The 19,289-nt window shown below is 44.5% G+C and overlaps 1 protein-coding gene across 2 annotated transcripts in view; it reads right to left on the bottom strand.

Moving 5' to 3' along the window:
* The window catches only part of ABCC2 (ATP binding cassette subfamily C member 2), a 354,899-nt gene that overhangs the window by 89,315 nt on the left and 246,295 nt on the right, over nt 1-19,289 (bottom strand). For both annotated transcript variants that reach the window (XM_085606294.1, XM_085606296.1), the window contains exons 20-21: nt 17,740-17,866; nt 13,010-13,130 (exon numbers count right to left, since the gene is read on the bottom strand). In XM_085606294.1, coding sequence (XP_085462420.1) covers nt 13,010-13,130; nt 17,740-17,866 — 248 coding nt within the window. The remainder of the gene's footprint in view (nt 1-13,009; nt 13,131-17,739; nt 17,867-19,289) is intronic.

Consider the following 19,289-nt stretch of genomic DNA (forward strand, 5'->3'; position numbering starts at 1 on the left):
CGCCAGCTTGCGTAGTTTGGGCATTTGGCGTTCTCCTTGGTGGCAAACAGGTCGATTCCTGGGATTCCCCATTCTGAGAATATGTGTTCCAGCGTACTCTTGTCGAGCTCCCATTCGTGGGAGAGGGATTTCTGTCTGCTTAGGGCGTCCGCAATGGTGTTGTCCTTGCCCGGGACATAGTCCGCCCTGAGCGAGATCCCATGGAATACAAGCCAGTTCCAGACCTTTTGCGATTCGCGTGATAGAGTGAGCGAACGCGTTCCTCCCTGTTTGTTGAGATAGTGCATCGTCGTGGTGTTGTCCGTTCTGACGAGCACCTGGGAGTTCTGGATGCGTGGTAAAAAGGCTTGTAGCGCCAGATACACAGCCCTCAGTTCCAGAAGATTGATATGGAGTTGCTTCTCCTGATCGGTCCATTTGCCGCTTACTTGGAGGTCCTGTAGGACGGCTCCCCAGCCTTCCAGGGATGCATCGGTGGTGATCACCAGCGGTGCTGCTGGAAGTAGGAATGGCAGTCCTAAAGACAAATTCTTGTGATTTCTCCACTATTCCAGGCTCTTGGATATTTGCGGTGTTATCTTCACAATGTCTTCGAACGAACCTGTACTCTGTGTCCATTGGTTCGTGAGGGCTTCTTGCAGTGGACGCATCCTGAGTCTGCAGTGAGGGATGAGGAGTATACAAGAAGACATCATTCCTAGGAGTGATTTGTAGGTTCGAACTCTTAGGGACTTCTTTGATGCCACAGCCGTGGCCAGAGATAATATTTTGTTTTTCCTCTCCTTTGAAGGAACTGCCCTTGCGCCCTCCGTGTTCAAGGTCGCCCCGAGGAAGGTGATGTTTCTTGTTGGGGACATGCAGGATTTCTCGTGATTGAGAGTCAATCCTAGGTGTTGAAAAAGATTGGTGCAGGCGTTGGAGGATTCGGTCGCGCCTGCAGCTGAAGGTGCCTTTACCAGCCAGTCGTCGAGGTAGGGGAAGACTTGGTGACCCATTTGACGCAGGAGAGCTGCCACAGGTGAAAGGCACTTGGTGAAAATCCGCGGTGCGGATTTGAGGCCAAACGGTAGGACTTTGAATTGGTAGTGCTGTCCTGCCACCTCGAATCTCAGAAATTTTCTGTGCCCCTTGAGTATCGGGATGTGGTAGTAGGCATCCTGGAGATCCAAGGATGTCATGAAATCTCCTTTTTCTAGAATGCCTAGTACTTCTTGGATCGTCACCATCCTGAACGACTGACTCTTCAGGAAAGAGTTGAGAGCCCTGAGGTCGAGTATGGGCCTCCACTTTTTCTCCTTCTTGCGTATAAGACAGAAGCGGGAATAGAATCCTTTCCCTCTTTGAAGCGATGGAACTCGCTCGATCGCTCCTTTCTTCAACATCGCAGATATCTCTTGGAGCAGCAGTCGTAGATGTTTGTGCGGAAACCTGCGGGGAGGGGTTGCCGGTGGGATGGTGGTGAATTCCAGGGAATGGCCGAATCTTATTAATTGGAGCACCCAGCGATCTGTGGTGATGAGATGCCAATTTTCTAGGAAATGGGTCAATTTTCCTCCAATCTTTAATGAGGGATATAGTTGCTGGACTGGCTGGAGTAATTGGTCACTGGCGTCCGCCAGTGCCCCTCTTCTGGTTTTTGCCCCTGAAGTTTGATCTCCCGTAAGAAGTCTGACGACCTTGTTGCTGCTTCTGTTGGTACTGGGATTTATTCTGGTAAGAATACGAGGACCTATTTTGATAGGATCCCCTGTAGGAGGACTGGCCCCTGGATTTGTTGCCTCGAAAGGACTGATTCCTTGCCTGCAAAGTACCAAGTGCTCTAGCAGTATCAGTGTCTTTCTTGATCGCTTGAAGCGCCTCTTCAATCTTGTCGCCGAAAAGGTGTTGGCCGTCGAAGGGCATGTCCAGCACCTTCGTCTGCACCTCCTGCCTGAATGACGTTGCCTTAAGCCATCCCTGACGGCGCAGGACTGCTGCCCCAGCCAGTTGTCGAAAGCCCGTCATGGCCACATCTATGGCACAATCAATGATCTCAGCTGCCGAGGTTTGGCCCTCCATAAGCAGTGCCTTGACCTCCTCCTGAACTGTGTCTGGCAGTTCCGCTATATATGGGGCTATATCTTCCCAAAGCTGGCGGTTATAACGCCCTAACAGGGCTATGGAGTTGGCCACCTTGATGGTCATGGCCGATGTCGTAGTAAACCTTTTACCGATTGTGTCCAACTTCCTGCCTTCCTTGTCCGGTGGGGCTGACAGAGGAGAGGAAGGGTTGCGAGAATTCTTTTGGGCCGCCTGGGTTACGACCGAATCCGGTTTCGGGTGCCCATTAAGGCAAGCTGGCGCCGTGGTTGGAGCCTTGTATTTTTTTATCCAGGCGTGGAACAACCGCAGGTACAGAGGCCGGCGTCAGCATCAGTTTCTTTCCCTGGTCCCAGAGAAAGTCTATTATTGGGATCGACTTCGTTGTCTTCTTTGTTTGCTCCTTGAAGTCATGCAAAAAGCACTCGGTCTCAGTCGATTCCATCACCATATGAAATCGCTTCGCTGCTCTTTCCACTATTCTATGGAAACCGCCAATGTCCACTGGCGGTGAATCTGCTTGGCGCGGTTGTGGTGAAGCTGGGGAAGATGCCACATACTCTTCCTCCTCATCGTGATCCGTGTGGTCTTCTTGAACTTCCCCTTCTTCCATTTCTTCAGCCTCCTCCTCTGATGATTCTATCACCTGAGGTGGCACTTTCTCATGGCGGACCTGAGTAGTTGGCCGTGTCTGTTTTGGGGCTGTCGCTGGTGTATTTTCCGGGAAATGCTGTTTGTAGTCCTGGATAAGGTATTTGAGGTCATTTACAATTGAAACGGGAAGGCATACCATCGGGGTGACCTCCGTGCGAACCTGAGCTTGGAGAGGGTGTTCCTGGTAGCTCATCTCCTCCTGTTCTTCGTCCGTGCTCTGACATTTCACGTGAAGTTCTGAAGGGGAAGTAGCCTGATCCAGGAGTTCTTCTTCCGATTCCTCACTCTGGAGAATCTCCGTAGGCAAATGAGTTTGCACCTTACTTGGTGACGTTGTTTCTGGTGTAATCTGCTTCTTAGTCAGTTTGCCAGACACAGAATCTTTTGCAGGATCCCCTGCCGTCGTCCTTGGCGTTGTCGACGGTGGTAGGGTCATAGACGACGTTTCTATCTGCTTGGATTTCTTCCATGGCTCAGTAATGGCCAAGGTCGACGACAATTCTTCCGTCGACGATACCCTCGTCGACGGCATGGCCTTCGTCGACGGTGCCCCCGTTGACGATATTTTCTTCGTCGACGATGCTTTCGTCGACGATGCGCTCGTCGATGATTCACTCGTCGTCGACGCCTTCGTCGTCGACGTCTTCGACGTGTTCGTCGTCGACGTCTTCGACGTGTTCGTCGTCGACGTCTTCGTCGTCAACCCTCCCGTCGACGAGGGGCTCTTCATCGATGATGTCGTCGTCGACGGGGCAATCTTCGTCGTCGACGAGCTCTTGGACGTCGACGACGGCTTTAGCAGTATTAAAGATGGAATAGGTTTACCTGCTGACGACGATGAAGGAGTGGTCGTCGTCGATGAGAAGACTGACGACGCTGTCGTCGTTGACACAGTTGTCGTCGCTGTGGAGACATAAACTGGCGCTCCAACTCTTTTTTGCGCTGAGGAGGATGTCGCAAGTTTGCTGGCCGACTGGGTAGGCTTCTTAAAAGCCTGAGAATCCTTTTCAGACACTGAAGATTTTGACGATCTTGCCTCTGAAGACTTCTTTTGTGCCTTCATAGGAGGAGTGTCTGAGGGGCCAGGAGACGCCACTCTTGGCCTCTTCAGGGAGACTTCAGAGGTCCTTGAAAAGCTTCCCTCTGAGGATACCACACTCTCCCTCTCCTTAAGCCTGTCCAGCCAGATGAGCAGGCGACCTTCTCTGTCCCTCAAGATCTTGTGAGGGAAAGACCTACATATCTTACAGTCTTTAGGTATGTGGTCAGGATAAAGGCAATATAGGCAGAGGTCATGCTTGTCATCCACATGTAGCCTTTTCTTCCCACATGAAGAGCAGGCCCTGAAAAGGGCTTTCTTCTGGGATTCAGACATGCCAGAATTTTGAAGAAATAAATCACTCACTGCAGTGATAAGTGGTTTGAAGTAATCCTGATGAAGTTCTGAAGAAAGAACTCACTTTTAAAAGTGAACAAGTTGGTTTTGAAGAGATCCTGAGGAGAACTCAGGCTGGAGACTCCCTAGCACAACGTGTGGTAGAAAATCTGAGGGACTGAGGCTCCTGTCAGGAAGGTTCTAGAGGGAGGTGATAGCTGATTGGCTGGCTCTAAGAGTTTGGTCCTTTTTACATAAGGACAAGGATAGGCTACTAAGGGAAGGCCCTTAGGCCTATTTTTCTCTATGTATGTCTATAGGACATTACTTTTCTATGTACCGGAGGCTCCCGTCTCGACGACAGGGAATGATTCAGGCATGTGAATCTATGAAAGACACCCCTAATACTGGATAACACTGACTTTATCCACTGTGGGCCCATAGAAAACCCATACATGTCTGCTACTTCCGTGCTCAGGAGACCCAGAGAAACAAAGCTGTGGGGTCAAGCTCTGGAAGGGATACGTTTCTGCATGAAAGAGACTGGATTGAACTGGCATACTTTGCTATATTTTTAGTATTTTTTCCAAACATCATCTTCAGCATGATCTCCTGGCCAGCACTCGGTGTGCGGGTAGTCTGGCATCCAACAATAGAATTCCCAGGATTTGTAGATATTAAAAATATATAGTTGTGGTACCTTTCCATGTCATAAACCATCATTGCGTTTTCAGAGGCTTTCCAAATTTCACAAAGGCTCGGCACTCAGTTTCTCGACTGTGGGCAACCTTATCCCCTGGAATGTCCATACATGTGCGGTGCACCTACACTCAGGAGATCCAGAGAAACAAAGTCGGGGCTCACGCCTTGGCAGGGATATATTCCTGCAGGATTTAGACTGGACAGAATCACTATGTTATGGAAAATTGCTAAAAACATATGAATGTTGTGACCGGCCAGGCAACATGGCCGACAACAGTTAAATCCTGGAGCTCCTACCACTCTACCAAAATCATGCACTAACCTGTGCCTATGCACCCACAACCAAACCTGAACTCCTGACAAGTAGAATGCCGGGCCCCTAGCGGAACTGAAAAAAAAGCCTTGGTTCAAGGGATAGATGCAACGAGGAGGCAGCACGTGGAAGGGGCCTGCAGTGCCGCACATCAGTTTTCTCCTGGACTGGGGGCAGTGAGAAGGCTCTTACCCTTGAGAGACTCATGCCCACTGACAGCAGTCCTCCTAGAACAGTACAGGGGCACTCCTGATGAACTGAACCTGGGGCTGTGCAAGTTCTGTGTGAGACGGAGCTCAGGAGCTAGGGCTTGGTGTCCTAAATGGTATGGACAGGCCTGACAACCTCCAGGAGGAATTGGCCTTGGCCACACGGCCACTGTAAGATGGGAGAAGCCATGAAGACCCCAGCAGGATACGTGTGGACCCCCCAGGGGATGCTTGGGTATTGCTGGGCCTTACTCAGGAGGCAAAACAGACGGGAGATGTAAGCGGCACCTGGGAGCAAAGGAGTACAGAGCTTTTCTGGTCCTCAAAGGTGTGACCCTACACTTTGGAGTCTGCCTCCCCCCCTGGATGAGAGGAACATAGGGGGCCTGAATGGACCCAGAAGGTACTAACCCCACACAGAGGGGCCAGGGCGTGAGTGGCTTAGATACTAAATATTCACAATATCTGAGGCAGTGATACAGGGCCACAGAAACCACAAACCCTGGGCATTCAATGATTGGTTCATGGTGCATGGTGGGGAATTCTCCTACAAATTCGCAGACAGAGAGGACATGGTGCACCACTTAAAATCCGGCCTGAGGAAAAACAGATGGAATATCATACGCATTTAACCACCACATAATCAAAATGGCGAAGGGCAAGCAGTACAGAGCCAGAGCAGGACTGCAGGCAGAAATGGATGAGTATGCATCAGGCGCCAGGTTCGGAGCACTAACATAGATCCAACTAACCATATACTGCTTCTGGCGCATGAAGGCAATATGGGGTCACAGATATTAGATGCCATCATGTTGCAAGTGAACCTCTTGCGAACCGACTTTACCAAGGTCAATAAAACATCCCTGAATAGGGAAAAATCAGCGGATGAACTGAAAATCGAAGTACTGTCTTTGAAAACCACACTAAAAAGCATCCTTGGCCAGATGCACTAGCTAGAGAACAGGGTGAAGGAAGCTGACGGAAGGGCCCGAAGATGTAATTTGAGATTGGAGAGCTCATAGGCCATACTCTGGAGGTATTCCTGGAAGGATGGGTGCAACAATTCACTAAAACCGACTGGTCTAGCCATGTGCTTCTTCGTTTAGAGGTCACATAGGATGCTGGGACCCATTTTGGTCCCAGTGTCATCCTTGACCCCTCATAGGGAAAATTAACAATTATCCTGACAGGCATCTCATCCTACAACAGGCCAGAAACGTGGTGGAACTGAGATTTGAAAGCTCTGTGGCTAGGATATTACCAGATTACACTCAGATGGTTCAGAGGTGAAGGTAATCCTATGAACAAGAGAAACAAAAGCTCAGGGCAATGATCCTGCATGTTTTCAGGAAAGCTAAAGGTAATACATGAGGGACGGGGAACATTTCTTTGACACCCAGGAGGAGGTTTGGTAATGGCTGCAAAGTGGATTCATCAAAATGGTTTCCTTGCCAGAGACTTGAAGACACAAGATCCTCTGGGCTGAAGAGAGGAGAGGCCAATTGGCACAGGGCATCAGGGGCTCCTTGAAGATGGACACATACCACAGGAATTATGGTACACGACGATGGCACAAACAGACCTCAGCGGTCCTCCCTGGAGCTGCCCATGCAGACTGACTCCATTGGGGAACAGGATCCGAGTAATAATTCCTCAATGGAATAAGTATGGGGACTTAGAGAGGATAGAGATTGATGATGGTGAGATGCACCGCAATAAATACACAGGCATACAACCTGTCCAGGACAGAAGTAGGGGGGAAAACAATGAATAAAAACAAAACAAAAAAATCAAATTGAGCGCTCTAGGATTGCACCATCCTTTCAAACAGCACCTAGAGTAGAGAGAGCTGCTGGGGTAAAGGTCCTTAGTCTGGAACTTGCAGTCCCTCACGGGGCTGGTAGCGGCAGATCGGGGACTGTGACCCCCCACAAATACTCAAGTAAAAAATAGGATAGACAAACTATAAATAGTAGGTGTTGGAAGCACCACTGTTTAGTTTTCCACAGGGAAGCGAGTTCTAGTTAGGTAAAATCATTGGGGTATATTGCTGACGCCACTTATGGGATTAATCTGATTTGGAGACACACGTCACAGAATTGTCTCGTGTTGTTTTCCCGAGGTGGATGGAGGTGGAACTTATCAAAAAGTTTATAGGTTCAGTTGCCGGGTTTCCAGTACAGTGGTTTGGCATTATGAGGCAGATTAATGCTGGTAATCATGGAATGAACTGTTCACAAAGATTTTGTATGGAGGAGACAAATATTCAGCCACAGATTTGGCATATGCTAGACTGGTTTACATATGGATATCACTGAGTATACACTTTCCGTTTAAATACACCAGAGCAGAAGTAGAGGGGAGATATATACTTGTCTACAGCCTATTTGATGGCAGGGAGCTGTGCCTCATGAAGTAATACATCCTTAATATCGATAATGGAGATTTCTCCTGGGAAATCACAGAACAGGTGACACCAAATTTTGTTGTCCCTGTTCTATGGGCAGGGGAATTTAACTGTATCCCAGCTGTGGGACAAAGACAAGAATCCTCCTCAGTACCACACAAAACCTTGTATGGTAGCAGCATTGATCAAAACCATGAATAACATGGTCTGTATTGACATATGAAGGCAGCTACACCCTCAGGATAAAGTGCACACCTGTCATGAACTAAAGCACAACACATACAGTAGATTACACCATATAGTAGTCTCGGTTGGATTGGCCACCAGAATATTGGAGTTGAGGTACCATAAAAAAATTAGATTATATTTTGGCATGGGCAACTGCCCACCTCAAGGAATAATAGCAACTCTTGTCCAAGTGAACCCTTAAAGTCTCTGGGTCCGATTCACAAAAGTAATCTGAGACAAAATCCTAACTGTACGGCTTTCGGTATTCACAAAATTCATTTAAGAGTACTAAAGTTAGGAATCCTAACTTTAGTACTCCTAAATGCATTTTGTGAATACCGAAAGTCGTAAAGCTAGGATTTTTTCTCAGATTACTTTTGTGAATTGGGCCCTCCAAATTATTCTGAGCTCAAACCCCTGGCAGCCGTAGCGTAGAGCAGTAAAGGCTTAATTTAGGAAAATGTGTAAAGTACCTATGCAGAACTAAAACAGTAACAATAGCAGAATAATAAGCAATAACAATGCCAAACCGAATTAGAATTAGAGTAAACGCAATGCACCAAAACAATAAAAAATACAAAAATCAAAGAAGGTGAGCAGGAGATATGATTTCTTAACATGTTAAATAAAAATAGCGTGAAAAAGCATAAGCGCCAATGATAGTAAATGGTCATGGTTGTCAGCGACCAAGGTGCCATATGGGGCAATCCACGATGGAGCACAGTTCGTTCTGGTTAAAGACTTTACCTTCTGACTAAGGGCCAGATTTAAGTTTTGGCAGCCGGCTCCTCCTCTGCAAGGACGACAGAGTAAATTACTCTCCTACTGTGGCGAGGATGTCGACCACCACATTTTGAAATGTTCGTCCCCAAAGCGGGATTTTCTTTTTGAAAAGAAAAAAAGCAGTGCCCCTCTCACCATAGGAGATTCATCCCACTGTGAGGACAGCTTTGAGCACTTTCAGTACCCCTAACCTCCATGTTTTTCCTGGCGGTGACATGCATTGAAAAACGGCTATATGGCCGCCCATCTATATTAAGTGGGTGGACATATAGCCAAATCTCCGATGACCCTTACTCCGTCCAGCCGTCAGAAAAGTTTGAACACCACAGCAGAGACAAAGTAATCTCTGCCGTCATCAAACTATGCCTGACTCTAAATCAGGTGGGTGGACCATACTTTTGGTGGGGTAGGAACTCCATCACTGTTGCAGCGAAGTTCCCTCTTTGCGAACATTTAAATCAGTCCCTCAGTCTTTTAAATTCCATCCAACCACAGGACTGACAGTTCAAAGATGGAGGTCTTCAGTTGAAAGATGCAGAAAGTGTAATATTTGTTTTACCAAAAAACTGCATCTTGTACATTTTCAGGACTGCTTTTTAGCTTCCAGTCCAATCATTCGAGGGTTCACTGTGATCAAAGCCTCCATCTGGAGGTGGGATAATTGCAGCCCTCTAAATCATAGCTCCTTAAAGTGGCTTTTTCCAGCACGCAGGATTCTCATGAGAAGCAGATCCAAGTACCCCTGTGCATTCGGTCAAGTAAAGAAGAAACTCTTCCGAAGTTCCTCTGCCACACAGTGAAATGTAATTTGCCAGCAGACAGAGAGACTACTTCTTCTGATGGGGCACTAAGCTGGTTCTGAAATGTCATGGAAATAGCATGGCATTGAAGAGGGACCCTAAAACAATCAGTGAAAAATCCCCAAAACAAAAGATCCACTTTTAATTCCTTTCGATATATTTTGGAGCCTGTTGGCATAAAACTCTTCTTCAAAGACTTCTTTGTGATAGAAAGTCCACGAAGGCAGGGGATACTTTTAGGGCTTTTCCTCTCAACTCCATCCATTGCCAACCAGTTCATCCAATGACACTTTTGGATAATTCCCGAAAATGTTCCTGGCACAATCTCAGGGTGCCATGCTTGGCAGTGGAATCCATAGTTCTACTATGATCTTTCTCTTGAAAAGAAACACGTGTGATCCTTTCAGTTACAAAGTTCAAGCCCTTATACATAGTTATGCTCTCCTGTTCTTTCTTGATCACAGTGTGGGTTCACTTTAATGTGTGGGGCAGCAGATGTTTTTCAGCAAGGCCAGCAGAAGATTATAAGGTGAAACTGGGTTTTCCAGCCGGAGGTCTGAAATGGTGTAAATATTACCTGCATGTAGGTAAAAAGGCTGCAGTGTTGTGCAGTTACTTGTTATTGTTACGTTTGTTTTTCTGGAAAACCTGAAACAAAGAGATCATAAAATAAAAAATGACCTGCAGAAGAATGGCACATCTACTTGAATTGGTCACAAAATATCATGTTTCCCAAAAATAACATTTTGAAATAAACAGTTGAACTTTGGTTTGATAAATTGACTGTTGCAGGCCAAACGACTGGGGCGGACAGCACTTAACAGACCTGAGATTTAAATGACTAGTGAAGTGAAATGTTTATTCAAGAGATATAGATCTGCGGAAAATGCTATCACCACATCGGTATATATAGCTGTTAGAAAGTGGCATCAGAGGGGAAGAATTATCCTGTGACATAGTTTTGATACCTGTTCCTTATGAACTAGGGCATACTGCCATGGACTAATATAGTCTACTTACACAAGTGTGTTATTGAGAATGTTACAGGTCTCTGCAACAGCCTTGTCCCTTGAGTACATCATGGCATGTTCACAATAGTGGGAGCTGCGCTGAGGAGGCAAAGACAGACCATTTATGACAGATCACCGGGTGTCAATATTGGCATCATTAGTGAAGGACTCTTGAGGTCTATGATGCAGCATGAAACACTGCCTTGAAGGAAACCAAAGATGTGGCAGGGCGGTTGTCCAAAATGATATGTCATGAATCTGTGCAACAGAAAATGGACGTCTGAATCATTGGACAGAAATCTGTCAGAAATATAGGAATCAGGTCCAATCAAAGGAAGCAAACGGTACTTTAGATGCATTAGATGGCACGTCCCACAATGCAACCTCAGATCATCGACTGCCTCCTTGCTGGTCATTCCCAGGGTGAAGACTGTAAAATGGAGTGGCAGAAGCTTCTTTCATCTGGCCCTCAAACTCTGGAACACTCTGCCTTTTACTCTGAGAAGCCAAACCAACAGACAACTGTTCAGAAAGGCGCTGAAAACATGGTTGTTCGCGGCCAAATTTTAACCTTGCCTCTTCTGCTCAGGTTATGACAGCCCTAGCGCTAAGACGCCTCGGCATACACACGCTCTATAAAACTTCTATTTAATTTATTTTGCCACTATTAGACTATAAGTTATTTAGATACGCAGGTGGTGGGGCAGCTCTTGAAAGTGAGCAGAATGAAGTTTAGAAGTTTTCATTTTCAGAAAATAGCCAACTAATTAAGATTTAATTTTCTAACCCTCTTAACGCAGGTCTAAAGGTTCCAACGGTTTCTAAATGACAATATTTATATAGATAAATGTGTCTAATCAGCATACTGTGCAGAGCAATGTTCGTTCGGACAACTGGAGTTGGCAGTGACTCCATTTACAGATTGAATAAAACGGACAGCAGGACAACCCACCCCGAAGTATTGTAAATTACAGGAAAATGTCACATCCCGAAAAGCTGTACACTCTTGGGTAGGAAGTTTGAGAAAGTTATATACCCATCCCTGCATGCCCATTCACCTGATAAGGATATTTAAGATCTTCCCCTGACTGATGAAGATGGATGGCAGAAAGAGATCCGGGAGCAACAATATGTTTATATTTCCAGACTCACCACCAGTATGGGTAGTCGCTGAAGGAGCCAATAAGATTTGAAGCCAGCAGCCTCTTTTTGCTATATGACCTCCCATTCAGTCTATTTCAACTTTCTCCAGGAAAAGGTATTAGACGGTGGGTGAACTTTCAATTTGTTGAGGCATAAATTCCATGGTCAAACTGCACAATCAGTGAGCCCAATTCCCCCAAAGAATATCCAGCAGAATGGGGCAGAAAGGGACACCCTACTGTCCTTTATAAATGTTTGGCGAAAATGGTGTCACAGTTCCCAAAGAAATTTGATAAAATGTCACATATAGTTTGACCTGGTCTCATCTCACTTTCAAAGTGTACAAGGCGCCTTCCTATATTACTACCTTCCACTTCCCTTTACCAAATGTATTGCTTCTATTTTTGTAATTGAAATTCATTAGTTATGACTTACCTCGGACTTCGCAACAACAGGTAGGATGCAAACTTTGCTGTATGTTTGTTTATTTTTTCATTCAACCGAAATTATACTTCTGTGTATTCTTTTTTGATTAATACCCTTGCTTGAATGTTGTGTAAATAATTTTCAAAAGTCTAGTCGAAGGAGAGAGGTTTTCTCCAAAATTGCATTGAATATGTTGCTCAGTGAATTAATGCTTCTGGAAATATTATTTGATCGATTTCATGGATATCAAGTGATGAAAAAATGGAAGTATGGATTATGAACACACATTAAGTGATGAATTTTCACATACAAATTGAGATAATCCACCAAGCAATAGAACAAATCATTATTAGGGGCATACCCTAATGACCTTGAAGTATTGAAAAAAGACTACAATCATTTGTATCTGCCACCATTTGATGGCCCTGCACAAGTTGCCGGCATATCAATTTGCATATACACAAATCTCTGGATTTATATAAACAATTTGCTTATTAAACGATGGTAACCTGATATATGTTCACTATAAGTTTGCGGTAAAGCAACCATTTGTTGCCGTTGTGCAAATGCTTAACTTAGATGCCCAATTAGTTTATTTTTCATTGTCAGGCACAGCACTATGCCAGTTTGACATGGCATGCTTTCCCACAGCTATCTTCCCTCACTCAGTTGCTGGCATTCCTCGCTGAGATTATCCTCACTACCTGTGTCTGCAAGGATCCTCTTTGTACTTGCAACACATTTTCCCTCCTGTTTGTGCTCTGGTATACAGGACAAGAAGCCATCAATACCTCTCTGCCCTGATGTCGGTGAATGAGAGAGATGTGTTTGATTCACAGCAAACATGAATTGCAGAACCATTGCATTGTGGGTATACTACCTTTCCTGTTTCTACGGTCTCCTTCTCGATCAGCCTTTGTCCTTGCTTTGGCAGCACCAGGCCGTTCGCACCAGTATGACTTGTTTTCAGGGTTTCTTTTAACGACTTGGTTCTAGTGAAGCTGCAATAAAGAATAAGAGGAAACAGTTGAGTTTACATAAATTTGACTTGTTGCATCAAAGATTGACTAGACCACTTTAGAGGGACTAGGTTTGCTGCTCTGCTGGCAGGGAATGCCTAGATATAAAGGATGCAAATTAAACATCTAACATCACCTCAATATCAGCAAGAAATTAAAACAAGCATTGGCATAGCCAATAGGTCTCGCCTTTGGGACCTTATGTGTTTAGCCATGCAACAGTTGCATAACTAAATACTTATAAGGTCCCAAAAGCGAGACCTACTGGCTATATCCAAGCGGCCGCGAAAGTGATCGCGATCAAAGCGGCCGTGAAAGTGAAAGTAAGCTCGGTCAAGCGCGGCGCGCGTGCCCGCGCACATGCACTGAAGCTCTAGGCTGGCCTGGTAGCACTTTTTGGAGCCCTCACAAAATGTCTCGCCAGACCAGCGCATGCACTGGGTCAGGCGAGACCTAAAAAGGAAATAACAAACACATTTTGGTCTGTTTTTAGGTTGACTGGTTTGTTGGTCCACAACAACTTAAAGCATAAAAAAAACCAGGCACCATGATGAACCCTTACCATGTTTTCAGTTTCTGACTTCTGTCATTTTCTATGAGGGATAAGAAAATCAAGCATTGGCAAAGCCACCAGGCCCGCCTTTTGGACCTACTGGTCTTGCCAATGCAGTTTGCCAATCCTACACAGCATTGGAGCAATAACGTCACTGCTGGCCACATAATTTCATAGGCATGATTATGTGAGATGATGCATGCATGAATTTTCCTGGAAGCTTACAAGGGAAAATGGCTGGAAGAAATCTGCTGCCTAGCCCTGCAAAAAAATTAAAATAAAAAAATGGTACGAGTGGAATTGGAGGAGAAGGTGTGAGGGGGCAAACATATGTTTAAAATGTTTGTTTACAATGTTTAAATATGACTTTCTATATCTGCATTTGTCTCTACATAAGTAACTATAGATAGATACACAAATACAAAGGTGGTGAGAGTGTGTGTTTGGACTATAACCCTACACTGGAGAGGCTCACATTTATTTCAAGGAATGAAAAATCTGACGAATGAGAAGTTAATTGGGGATGAGGAGTTGGCCTAACGGCTAGGGCGCTCGACCTCGGACCTGGGGAACTGGGTTCGAGTCTCGGCAATGACGCTGAACTTCCTGTGATTCTGGGCAAATCACTTAATCTTCCCGTGCCTAACAAAAAATGAATGTGTGTCCTCATGTAACGTAACTGGTGCTATGTATAAGCGCTCTGATACCTGATTGGATTCGGGTCAAGTTCACGCTATATAAAACTCTGCAAAAAAAAAAAAATGTTGTTTTAACACGTGATGACTGGAGATTGGAATTTTTAATGGCTGTGCTGGGTGATAATCTGAGACACACTTGCAGAAAGTGGAGGTTGTACATGCATGGTAAATACATGTGTTGTATATAAATTGTTAAATAAATATGCTTTTGGCTGCAACTTTAGGTTTTCTCTGGAATGGGAGGTTCTACTTAGGAAACTGTCAAACTCAGGACTCTAGCCACACAATCAGTTACAAGGCCCACACCTCTTGAAGAGGTTCCTTTGTTATGGCTTTATACCAGGCCCTTCTGAATAAGTGAGTCGGTGTGTGTATAACTGTATAGGTGAGTAAGTGGCTGTGTGATTGACTTTATGGGTGAGTGAGTAGATGTGTGAGTAGCTCTATGGGTGACAGTGTGTGTAAGTGGCTGAGTGGGTGGATATATCAGGGGCTGTATTAGTGAGTGAGTTACTGTATGAGTGGCTGTATGGGTGACTGAGTGGATGTGTGTGTAGACCTATGAATCAGTGATTGGGTGTGTACATTCTGGCATGTTTGTGTCAATGGTTTTGAGAATGGTAGTGTGGAAGTGGGTGAGTGAAAGATTATATTGGGGTGTGGGTGGGTGTGTGAGATTCTGTGGATGATGTCATCAGTGATGTAATTTGAGATGTCATCAGTGATCTACTCACTCGCCCATAGAATCAATCACACACCCACTTACCCACCTATACAGTCATAAACACAAGCACTGGCTCATCCATGTAGGCAGTCACACACTCCCTCAACCACCCACACAGATACTCATACACCCATCCAGGTACGCAGACAACCAATCAATAACCCATACAGCCACTAATGTATCTACTCACCAACCCATACAGCCACTTACACACCAACTGACAGACTGATACAGACATTCACACAAATTAGTCCCTCACCAATACATTTACTGAGACACGTATAATCACTCACTTAGACAGTTAGTCACACACCCACTAAATCATCCATACGGGCACTCATACACCCACTGACTCATCAATACACCTTGGTGTATATATATTTAACACTCATAAACCTTTTAGAAACACTCATAGTCACCGGATGATGTCATGAGTGATGTCATTTGAGATGTCATCATGAGTGATGCCACTGACCATGTCATGAGTGATGTAATATGTGAGGTCATAAGCGGTGCATTGCGGGGGCGTGAGTTATAGTGAGCTCAGCTAACTATAACTGCTGAATTTTTCTGGTTGTGTACAACTGAAATGACAGCCTAACTATAACATCCCTGTAACCTTTGTTTTTTCCAGTGAATTTTAAAGTTTTTTTTAAATGCTTAATCCTCACTATAACATCGATGTGATCTTTGTTTTTTTTCAGTGAATTTCTAAGGTTTTTCAAATTCTATTTCCCAACTATAACGTCGATGTAACCTATGATTTTTTTAATTGAATTTTTAAGGTTTTTAATTTGTACTTTATATCTCAAGTGGCTATATAAGAGGTATTTTTATAATCTTGTATTTTCATCAATGGATTAATAAACTTAGTTTTTTTTACTTTACATTGGTTATATTCTCGACAACGTCGCGATCCCTGTGGACACGTCGTGAAAACGGAAAACAAAAACAAACATTTAATGACTACCAAATATTCAAAAATACTAGGTAAAAAAATCCATTCTGAACATTACCCTACACATATACATACTTCTTTTAAAACATGTTTAAACTCATGTTTTTGTACTAAGTTTCTTTAAATTCTATTTTCCAGACCTATTGTCCGTTTTTGCCGTTATTCGTGACATCACGATTGCATCATTAACTGCGATGATTGTGCCTTTTCCACAAAGTGTAAAACACATATATCCACACATATTACAGTATTTTACACACTAGAGGTTTCTTACAGTAATCTCTAAAGTCATGTTTTTCTAGAGAGTTTATATAAAAACCATCTCTAAAACCTATTTTCCGTTTTTGCAGGGACTCTGGAGACCGCGATGATGTCGTTACTTGCGATCCGCGCAGACACGTGGCGAAAACAGAAAACAAAAGCAGACATTCAATGGCCACCAACACATCCAAAAATAGTATGTAAAAAATCGATTCTGAACATTGCCCTTCACATATTACTATATACATACTTCTATCAAAGCATGTTTAAATTCAAATTTTTGTACTAAGTTTCTTTATAAAAATCTTTCACTTATTTTCCTTTTTTAGCGGTTATTCGGGATTTCGCGATGACATCATTAACTGCAACGATGGCGCCCTTTCCATAAAGTGAAAAACACATATTACAGTATTGCATACACTATTACGTTGTCTGTCTACGCCCCGCACCGCTCTGATTGGCACCGGCCTATTACCCTAGTGCAGTGCAAAAAAAAAAAAAGGGCAGAACAGATATGGATAATTGTATCAAAAAACTGTGGTCAGATGGGTTCCTTCTCTCACATCCTGTGGTCCTGTCCTAAAATACAGCGATATTGGGAGAAGGTGGGGATGTGCATGTCACCAGTGACTGGGCAACAGATCGACATGGCTGCCAAAGTATTGGGGGTGGAGGATATACCCAAGTACTCAAAGCTGTGGTTAGCTATCAGTCGGTTAGTTGCATAGTGCAGCATTGCAAGATTCTGGGAAGCATGAGAGCCACCAGCTCTGCAAATATGGAAGATGGACATGGATTGGTGCATGTTGGCTGAGAAGCAGGTCTTATCCGACACAGGTTGCCCCAGAAAATAAACATTTGGAACAACTGGCAGTCTTATAGAGGATTTCACATAACTGTGTAGAGTATAAAAGTATTAGCATGGTTAGGATGAAGGACAAGTGGGGTGGTGCGGATCTAGATGGGAAAGGGGTTTCATATATCTGAAATGCCAGGTCTGTATTGTGTTGTTACTTATTCCTTATTCTATGGCACTGCTGGTGGCAAGCTGTAATTTGTCATGTTGAAAACTCAATCAGAAACGTTTAAAATAATGACTAAAATAATGTAACATGCACACCAGCAGATTAACCCTAACACACAATATCCTCCTGGAACCTCTTCACCTTGAAACAGTTGGCAAGGTTATATGTTTCCTTGATTGAATTTCTATGTAGAAATCATAAAAGAGAATGCACTTAGTCGTAACGGAAATGCTTGCCTTGGACAACCCTAGGAAATGTGATGACAAAATGCTTTGTCTTTCCTGTTTCAAAATTGCTGTTTTTCGTATTTTTGTTTCTTCTTAACTGAGTTATAATTCTAAAGCCAAATACATTATGGTTAAAATGGGGGACCTGCTGTGTCTTCGGAAATGGGTGCTATTCTCCCTCTTCAGCGTTTCCGTGACCACATCTTCTGGAAGCTCCTCTGCACTGTGTTCTGTTGGTTCACCGTCATCCTCCTCTTCAGCTAGAACTGGCACTGAAACGAGAACATCACAAAGTCTGATGAATTCTTAACATTGACTGGGCATCCTCGTTGAGGGCAAGCACAGCATAAAACATGAGCACATTTTAAGAAATGCTTCTCTTTCACGTCACCAGCACTCTGGGGCATTACCAAAGCATGCCACTGCAGGTATGCACAGGCTGGAGCTGGGAGGAGCAGCATAGGTCAACAATGCATCTCCCACTGAGGACTCCCAGACCCTTTCTTGCTGATAAAACTCCTTTTGAGTAGCCGCGGCCGCTGCAGGTAAGAGCGGTGAGACCCTGTGAGGGGGGATTTCGAAAGACAGCCATGAGGGGAAATTTAATAAATAATTAATTTTCCCTCAATGTTGTCTCTCGAAAACCCTCCCTCACCTGGCCACACCGCTCTTACCTGCAGCGGCCACGGCTGCTTTTGTGCTTTCCTTTCCCTATTGCTTTGATCTGATTTTCTTTCTATATTTCTTTTTTGACACTGATTGGAAAATGATCCCATATGCTCTTGTGTGAACACAGAATTCAATATATCATAAACTGCGGAATTTAGACAAACCTTCCCTGGTCAGAGACTGACACATCTCCATAAATGTCAGGAATCCCACCTGTTAACCTGACTCTTACAGTCGGTGAGACCTGTTCACCGATAAAACCAAAAACGCATGAGCACCGAGTTAGCTCATGGTCTGAAAATACTTGTATGTGTCTTTGTTATTTCCCAGTATTGTAGCACACCTCGAAGGCTGGGCCAGTTCCAGGGTTCTAGTCAAACTACTGGGAATGTCATGTGCCTGTTAACTGGAGATTAATGTTCCTGCTATGTGGAATTCAACCTAGTGAGGAATCCGCATAAAGAGAATGGAGCCCGTGGGCAAAAGCACGTTTTTATGTCGAACCTACAGGAGCACATGCGCTGTTGCTCGACTTTTAGTAAGTGGGGTTTTAAAAGTGCTTCCCACCGGCTTTTGCTGGCCATGGCTCTTGCGTTCACGCGAGCGTGAATGTGCACAGCTGCCAGCTTTCTGATTACTTTCACTTTGGGCGCTGCTGCGCGCGCACCACTTGCGTGTTTGCCGGCACGCGTGCACACAACTCCCTCCGCCTCTCTCTCCCGCTGCAGCCCCCATCTTTGCATTCCCCGCGACCAATGCTTTTTACACATAATAATACTGCCTGGGCAAAGATTTTACCTAAATAGTACCCGTTTAACAGCCGAATACATAAGCAACTAAAAGATGTGATAGATCCTTAATTATAAGCAAAAAGTAGCTGCCACAGAATCGCATAATACTAGCGGCCCTGTGATTGTGTGCAGTATACTGTCCTGACATGGGTGATTTATCAATGCACTTCTTTCTTATCATCATCTGTATAACTAAAAGGAGTCACTACCCTACATAAACAGGTTTATTTTTACC

Source organism: Triturus cristatus, chromosome 1_2 (genome assembly GCF_964204655.1).
Source record: "Triturus cristatus chromosome 1_2, aTriCri1.1, whole genome shotgun sequence".
Classification (NCBI taxonomy): Eukaryota; Metazoa; Chordata; class Amphibia; order Caudata; family Salamandridae; genus Triturus; species Triturus cristatus.